Genomic DNA, 9,370 nt, shown 5'->3' with positions numbered 1-9,370 from the left:
TCACTCTCTGCACATTGCCCAGTTTTAAGACTCTGTTTTAGTTGCAATCTACTGCAGGAGGAAGCTTCTCTGGAGATGGCTGATCAAGATGCTGGCCTATGACTATAGTGGAATATTGCTAGGAGTTATTTTAACTGGAGTCCTCTAACAGAACAATGTTTGCTTTTCCCCTAGGCCCATGGCCTGTCTAGTCTACGGTTCTTGGCTACCTGAGCTGCATCAAGCATGGGTCCCACCTCATGGAGTAGGACTTAAATCCAAGCAGAAAGTGGTTGTTTACTCTTACAATGTTTGTGCCACTATTGTTCCAGTGTATCATACAGGAAAGGTAACAATTTCACATCAAAGTTTTGGACTTGGTGCATCAAACAACCTGGCTTGGTAGTTACCTTTCTCCTCTGGTAGCATGCATAGTTTCTTCTAGGATCATGAACACTAGTCAATAGGGGTAAAGGCTCTAGTTAGGCAATAGGACATTACCATTGTTTTGTGGAGCTATCTATAGCCAGCTAAATATCTTGAATAAATTTTAAGTAGTTATTGGCCATGTGTTGTTCTTCCTGTGAAAACTCTACTTCATTTTTAAAAAACTGGTCTGGTTCTTTCCTTATTGTTCTGTTTATATTTTTTCTTTATTATTATTGTGTGTGTATATGTGTGTGTGCACGTGCGCTTTACCATTAATGTGGTGTATGTACTTGTACGTATGAATGTATGTGCATGTGTGCATGCCTGTGTGTTCACCTGTGTATGCATGTGTGCATTTGTGTGTATGCATTTGGTGAAACCAATAATTGATACTTGGCATCTTGTTGATCATTTATCCAGCCACTCTGGTTTTTTTTCTTAAATAAACACTCTCAGTGAACTTAGAGCTCATCAGTTCAGTTATGCTGGCTGGCCAGTGAGCTTAGGGGATTCACTTGCCTCTATATCTAAACCTAGTTGTTGAATTACAGGTATATGCCTCCATGCCTGCCTCTTATGTGGATGCTAGGGATCAGAGTTCACACCTTATGTTTTTATAGCAAGCACTTCACATACTGGGTTATCACCTAAGTCCCATGTATTATTTATATTAATCTTCTGTCTTAATCAGGATTGCTATTGCTGAAATGAAACACCATGACAAAAAACAAGTTGGGGGCGGGGGAGGTTTATACAGCTAACACTACCATATCATAGTCTCTCACTGGAGGAATTCAGGGCAGGAATTCAAGACAGCAGAACTGGAATCTGGAGGCAAGAGCTGATGCAAAGGCAATGAATGGCATGCTTCCCATGGCTGCTCAACCTGCTGTCTTCTAGAAACCAGACCCACCAGATGAGGTATGGCACTACGAGCTGGCCTCTCTTCCACTGATCACCAATAGAGAAAGTGCCTTAACACTGGATTTCATAGAAGCATTTCTCAACCAAAGCTCCTTCTGATGATTTGAACTTGTGTCAAGTTGACACACAAAACCATCTGGTACCACTGACCACTTGTCAACTTGGCACACAAACACATTATTAGATCCACAACTTTTCCTTTTATTTACCTCCAAGATCTCAGATGTAGGGAAGACCAAGGAGAGAGGGCCTTTAGTGACAACAGAAGTCTGCTGGGGGTTGGGGGGCTGCATCTCCAGGCCGTGTCAGATACCTGGGATAGGGTAGGCTCAGGGAATCTAGGAGAGTGACTCTCTCTCTCTCTCTCTATCTCTATCTCTCCCTATCTCTATCTCTATCTCTCCCTATCTTTATCATCCCTATCATCCCTGTCATCCCTATCATCCCCATCATTCCCCATCATTCCTCATCATTCCCCATCATTCCCCATCATTCCCCATCATTCCCCATCATTCCCCATCATTCCCCATCATTCCCCATCATTCCTCATCATTCCCCATCATTCCCCATCATTCCCCATCATTCATCCCCCATCATTCATCCCCCATCATTCATCCCCCATCATCCATCCCCCATCATTCATTCCCCATCATCCATCCCCCATCATCCATCCCCCATCATTCATTCTCCATCATTCCCCATCATTCCCCATCCCCATCCCCATTATCCCTATCATCCCTATCATCCCTATCCCTATCATCCCTATCCCTATCCCTATCATCCCTATCCATATCCTTATCATCCCTATCCCTATCCCTATCTCCCTATCTCCCTATCTATCTCCCTATCTATCTCCCTATCTCCCTATCATCTCCCTATCTCCCTATCATCTCCCTATCTCCCTATCATCTCCCTATCAATCATCTATATCCCTATCAATCATCTATATCCCTATCAATCATCTATATCCCTATCATCTATATCTCTATCATCTATGTCCCTATCATCTATATCCCTATCTATAACCCTGTCTATATCACTATCTATCTATATCCATATCTATATCCCTATATCCCTATATCCCTATCCCTATCTAATCTATATCTATATTTATATCTATAGCATCTATATCTATGTCCACATAGAAATATATATAAAGTGCTATATTGCAGTTTCCAGTGTCACTACAATGAATGACTATTTGATTGGGAAGTAGGAAAGACAGAGAAATGATGAGTGAGAGATGGAGAGGTTTAACATAGGTCACGGTGATCTTCATATCTCTGCTACTATTGAGGGTTGTGTCTGCTTATATTGTCCTGCTGTAGCTGGGGCCTATTTTTATGTCCATGGCCCATGTTACTACTGAAGGCCATGTGGATGTCAATGGTCTGTGCTACAGCCTGAGGCTATGCTGATGACAGAGGACTTTGCTGAGTTTTGGGTCATATTAATGAAGGTGGCCTGTGCTGCCACCTGGGAAAATGGTGATGTCCAGGTTCATTCTGCTGTTGAGGACCATGTCTGGGTCCATGGTCCTATTGCAGCCAAGGTCTTTGTTGATGTCCATGGCCCATGGTAGAAGACCATGTTGGTGTCTTTGGCCTGTGCTGCTTCTAGGGTTGTGATAATGTCTGTGGCCTGTGCAGCAGAGGGCTGGGTCTTTAGTGCTATGGAAGGCCACACTGAGGTCAGTAGCATGTTCATGGTCTGTGTGGTCACCAGAAACCACGTGTAAGTCCATGATCCATGCTCTCACTGACTATAAATAGCAAGAAAGCTGCATTGCCATGGTGTTGATGACTGCAGACTCAGTTGAGGTAAAGAAGCACAGAAGGCTTCTGTGAAAACCACTAATCAATTACCTGCCCTCCCACTCCCCAGTGACAGTCTAGACAGAAATCCATAGAATGCTGCTGCCTATGCCTGATCCTACTTGCCCCTGTGGGCTGGAGGTAAGGTGGCATGGAAGTGAGAAATGCCACAGCAAGCTCCTCTGAACATTGTTGTAAGCTCCTTTAATATCCTCCACCTGCACCCAATTGGTCCCAAGAAAGCCTCTCTTCTAAACTAGTTCCTATTTGGCTGGCATTGTCTGGGTCAGCAATGCTTAGTCTCTCAAGAAGTCCTCAATTAGGTCCTCCTGTAGGAGATGCCTTTGTGGCTGTGTAGCCCCCTCATTTATGCAGAGGTGTCTGCACTCTTCCTCCTACAGAAGGGGACTCCTAAAAATTATCATAAGGATGCTGAAGTGTAGCTCTCTGTAATTAATGGCTTCTGGTCAGGGGAAGGATTCAATTATCTTTAAGGGATTGGGAATTTGAAAATTTTCCATTGAATATATGGGTCACACAAATTTAACTTTTCTTTCTTTTTATTTTTGGTGTGTGGGGGGGGTAGGAGACAGAATTAAGGTAGGATTAGGGTGCAGACTTCATAGGACTGGGAAGTTTGAGTGCTCAGGGTTCATGAAGTGAAATTCCAAAATAATTAATAAAAATAATATTGAATAAAAAGTATGATGTTTTCTCCAGTTTAAAATACTTGTCCGTATGTGGACTTTGATAATCTTCTTACACTGGTCTATAGGCAGATACTTGTCTTGGCTACATTTTTATTCATTTCTCTCCAGTAATAGTATCCTAAATGATGCAATAATCAACTCAATTCACTTCATTAGAGATATCACAAAAAGAATATATGTCTTTTGATTACAAAGCTAAGCAAATTTGGGCTTGGTTTTGGGTGGGAACTTTCATCCATAAGATCAATGTGTCCCTAAATACTTTTTTAGGCTCCATCAATTGCAATTACACTGTCAAAGGAAATGAAAAGAATTTGGTGGGGATATTCAAGCCATAATAAGAATATAAATGTTAATCTGTGCTTAGGTAGATGTGTAAATACAGCCAATTGCTCTCCAGGTAGATTCACCAGAATGATACTCTGTTTCTTGTATTAGAAAACACAGGAAAGAGATGATTGCCCAACACAGTCATGGATGATCAAGGTCAGAATTAGTCCATTTTGGACCAGCTGTTATGCACTCTTCTGCTGTTGCACTGTTCATATGTGTGCTTGCAGACTTTCATTATAGATGACTATATGCCAGACTTACACACTTACAGGAGGTCTGTAAGGATTAATCTCTTCAATTTAGAAGGGCTCATTCTACTCTCTACCTTCTTGCTGAATTCTAGTTCAAAATCAATGAAGAATTCTAACACAGACACTGTCTTTATTTGACACAAGCCTCCTTCATGTCTCATGTTCATATGCAATGTTGTTCATGAAGCTATAGAATTCAGAAATGTCAGTTGTTAATGCAGAAGGGCCCACAAAGCCCTCAAATTCATCAAATTACTTGGGGGTGATGATACAGGATGGTTATGATAATCGCCATGACACCTAACAATGTCTTGCTCTTGAGTTTGGTGTTGTGTCACAACAAAAGACAGCAGAGATCCTCACCTGGACTGGACGGAACACCCATCCTTAAACCACATGGAGCACCAAGGACCTGCTGCTGAGCAAAGGCAAGCTGAGCTTTCTCTGCCCATTTCAGATTGGTCTCAGTATTTGACATTTCTATTGATATAGTTCTCACCAGCAGAGTGATCGGCTTCTGTGGAAAGATATTGTGTAAATTTTGTTTTGTCATGGAATATCTTGTTTTCTCCATCCATGGTAATTGAGAGTTTTGCTGGGTATAGTAGTCTGGGCTGGCATTTGTGTTCTTGTAGGGTCTGTATGACATCTGCCCAGGATCTTCTAGCTTTCATAGTCTCTGATGAGAAATCTGCTGTAATTCTGATAGGCCTGCCTTTATATGTTTCTTGACCTTTTCCCTTACTGCTTTTAAAATTCTTTCTTTGTTTAGTGCATGTGGTGTTTTGATTATTATGTGATGAGAGGAATTTCTTTTCTGGTCCAATCTATTTGGAGTTCTGTAGGTTTCTTGTATGTTCATGGGAATCTCTTTCTTTAGGTTAGGGAAGTTTTCTTCTATAATTTTGTTGATATTTGCTGGACCCAGTTACTCCCAGTGTTGGGACAGATGTTGGTTCCTGCTTACCTCTGATCCTGGGTTGTGATCTGCTTCTTTACGATATGATTTATCAAAGTTGAGGATTATTGGTATTATTTCCATAGGAAACATGACAGTGAATCCTTACTTTATTCTAATGGCTCTGTAAGTATTACAATCTTCTGGATACTATTTTTAATGTACACATATGTGTATGTCTGTGTCGTGGGCATATGTATCTTTGTGTGTGAACATATGTGATTGGGTGAAAGTACATATGTATGTAAGAGCATGTTCATGAGTACACAACCTCTAGTAGAATCCTCTGTCCTCTATCTTCAAGACAAGGACTCTTGTTAACAAGATAGGATAGACTGGCTGAGGAATGAACCCAGGCATCTGCCTAACTCTAGATGACCAGAAATAGGATTCTGAGCATCCACAAACCACCACACCTGGCCTTTTAGCATGGATTCTTGAAAACTAATTTTCTCAAAATTGTGAGGCTGGCACTTTAGTGATAAAGCAAACTCCATAGCCCTGCATCCAATACAGCAAACAAAGGTAATGATACTGAATTTCTAGCAATAGGATCTTCGGTTTAGAGGCCTTATCACATTCTACTTAAGTACAAGGCAAAAATCCCAATGTAGCAAAATGAATTAGTGGAGATTTTAAAAAAATTCTCATGTAGGTGACTCCTCCCTGTGTTCTCTGGTGTGCTAAGGGATGTGACATATCATTCAGTATCCAGTCATGACAAAATATGCTCCTGAGAGACCCTCAATGTCAACTACATGGTGTCTCTATCAGCTCTGGACTGGACATCACTGTGAAGAGACTGAGGACATTCAGCCCTGAGTTTGGGAGTTAGTTCCCTGACTGTGGGACCCTAGTATCTGAAGAAGGATTTGGCAACATGGTGCTGGAGCCTTTGTGATTCAGAAAAGGTTCAAGGACCCAGGACTCAACCCTCAGGAGGTAGATTGTTTGACAGTTTTTCTCTATCTCTGGGGATGAGAATGTTGTGCCAGTGAAGCTAGTAGAAGTACTCTCTACTCCATGAGCCATTACCAATACCACCTTATAGCCACTCAGTCGTCAATGGAGTTGGGTTAGCCAGAAGTTGCAAAGGTAGTTTGCAAATATCTATTGCTGGAGACCTTTTAAATGTCACTTTTGTTTCCTCTGATAATGGGGAGAGATGACAGACAGACACAAGCTATGTGAATACACAGCTTGAGTTCAGCCCAGAGCTTTTTTCTTTGTCCTAACTATCCCTAGGCCTAGACCTGGATCTTGTAGCCTCCTTACAATCTGATCTTCTGAACTGACTGATTCAATCTGGTTCTTCTCAGCTTCTTACTGAATTGCTCTGCTTGGCCTTTTACTAACTTCAGCAATAGGTTTCAATGTTCTGGCTCCTTCTCATTCTTTGGCTTTGTCTGTCTTTAACTGTGTCTAGGTTATCTCTACAACTCTCTTTGTAAAACTTTCTGGGGAAAAACTGCCACACATTTCTCTCACTGTACTGCTAGAAAGTAGCCTCTTATTCCTACGCTGTTCTCTGAGTTGAACATATCTTATCTTTGACTTAATGTCAATTCTTTTCTCTGATTTGTTCCTTTGTCTGCCCATAATTAGACATCACTTTCAGCCATGGCTGCCTCTTCCTACAACCAAACCTTGACCTTGATCATAGTGTAATCCAGGGCATGTTTGCATTCTTGCATGATCACATTTTTGGCTGAGATCCCTTGCCAGAACTGACATATTCCTGGATTAAAAATTTTCTACAAGATCTCATAGTGGTACAGATTTTGATGACTAAGTGGCTGTCCAATGTGACTAAAGGCAACAGTTTCCATGGATACACACATGATATACGTCACATTCTGTATTTACAAGCCAAATAAAGCCACCCAAGAGATAAAGGTCACTGAGGCAATCCTGACTGGAGCTTCTCTTAAACAGCTCCCCCAGGTTTCCAATCTCCCCATGACTCTCCTGTGAGAGAGTGCTACTAGGGAGGACCAACAGTGAGCAATGAGGACCAAAAGAATCCCATTCTGTTTGTACCAAGCAGAATAGAAAGTGTGTATGTGAGGGGTGTTAAGAACAGAGAGAGGTAAAACCAAAGACTTGCATACAGAATCCCTGAGGGGGGGCCTTAACAAAGAACACTGTAAGATAGCTTGAGGCACTAAAATTACTGAAAGTTAAAAATACTAGTTATATACCAGGACGTGTACTTTTATTGAATGCTGATTTTTTTATGCTGAAATATTAAATATCTCTAGAACTTTCGGTCAGCTAATTTTAAAACATGCAATGCTGCACATGCCAAGATGATACATGGTACTACATGAAGGCTTATAATGTTTTACTTTTTATATTTCAACCTGTTGCTGCTCTGACTCATTGCTTGCCACATCTCTCCCTTCTTCCTCCTCTGAAGTGGAAACAGTGGGTTCCTCGATCTTTGATGCTGTTGCATACCTATTCAAAACCCAAGGTATCATAACAAATATGAAAGTAACAAAAAGAATCAAAGTGGTCACTTCCAGGCTCATATGTTGCGGGGGTTCCTCTTTTTCCCCAGGTGGAGGGCCACTGTCAACACTCCCTCCAAAGCCACTTTCTAGGCAACGTGGTGGATCCCACCCATGGTTGCAGTGGCAGTGATGTAAATTGTTGCACACACCTTTCAAAGTACATGTCTTGGGTGAACATTGATCTAGCCACATTGACTTATTGACACACTTCTTATTGATACACACATGCTCTGGACCACAGTCTGTGCCATCTTTCACAAAACCAATGTCAGGGATTGTCATCCCAAAATGGTAGTCAGTTCCCCAACAGGTGACACCATTGAGGTGAGTCCATAGTACAGTGGAATGCTCCCTCAAATATGGAATGCCTCTTACGTTCTCACACTGAACTCGGCCACAGAGGATGTCTGAGTCATGACATCTTAAGTATGCATTTCTAATCATACCACAGTTGCCAAAACGGTCACCTTGGGTGTTGAGTTCTCTGTAGCAACTGTGAGCTGCACTCCTGGCTTCTTTGCCAAAGATTTGCTTACACTGTTCATCTCGGTTATTGCATCTCTTTTCATAGCAGTAGCCACCATCTTTACAGGGACTCCCATCAAGCAAATAAACGTCATTAGGACACTTATGTGACTGTCCATTGCACCATTCTGGAAGGTCGCATTCGTTGACCTCTTGTCGGCAAAGTGTGCCTGCTGGCAAGATCTGGCAATGTAGGCAGCAAAGCCCGAAAGCACAGGCAGCCCCAGCTTTGAGGGTGCAGCTGGGGTTACAGCACTGGTCCGCTCTACACATATGCCAGTCTCCACAATCACACTGCTCTCCGTCGTCAACCACTCCATTCCCACAGAACTGGGTTCCAAAGATGCCTATTGATTTCTTTTCCTTGCGCAAACAATTGGTAGTAGCAAATGTTGTCCAAAATGCAGCATAACTACAGTTACTGAACTCAGGGTTGGCATTGTATGTTGGAGACATTAAGCAATTCTTACTTCCACATGTACATGAGCTGCTATCATGCCGCATACCCAAATTATGACCCATCTCATGTGCTATAATATGTCCAAAAAACCAAAGATTACGTCCTAACAGACGATCAACTCCACAATTATGAGATGGCACACAGACAGATCCAACATAAGCTAAACCAAGGAGATTACCAAAATAACGATTCACAAAAATATGTGCAATGTCATTTGGAATACGAATATTAAGACTGATAGTCTTCCAAACACAAAATTCTTCTAGAAGAATTTCCATTCTATCCACTGGCACATGGTTTCCTTCATTCCACATCTCAACTCCAATTAAAAGTACCTCAATATCCAGTGCAAAATAAATCTCATTTATAATATTGATAATGGTGAATATTTCCACTAACACATGTGATGTATTATTGTTATGATAACGAATCCGCTCACGGTCAACAACCAATGCCAGGTCAAGAAAATAC

The 9,370-nt window shown here is 41.7% G+C and overlaps 1 protein-coding gene across 1 annotated transcript in view; it reads right to left on the bottom strand.

Annotated features, from left to right (window-relative positions):
* Positions 1 to 7,596: 7,596 nt before the first annotated feature.
* LOC116104783 (disintegrin and metalloproteinase domain-containing protein 25-like) overlaps positions 7,597 to 9,370 on the bottom strand; it is a 43,640-nt gene continuing 41,866 nt past the window's right edge. The window contains 1 exon segment of the mRNA XM_031391236.1: positions 7,597 to 9,367. Coding sequence (XP_031247096.1) covers positions 7,750 to 9,367 — 1,618 coding nt within the window. The 3' untranslated portion in view covers positions 7,597 to 7,749.

The sequence above is a fragment of the Mastomys coucha genome, unplaced genomic scaffold (assembly GCF_008632895.1).
Source record: "Mastomys coucha isolate ucsf_1 unplaced genomic scaffold, UCSF_Mcou_1 pScaffold22, whole genome shotgun sequence".
NCBI classification, from domain to species: Eukaryota; Metazoa; Chordata; class Mammalia; order Rodentia; family Muridae; genus Mastomys; species Mastomys coucha.
The sequence above is the reverse complement of the archived record's forward strand: the minus strand, read 5'-3'. Positions and strand labels throughout refer to the sequence as shown.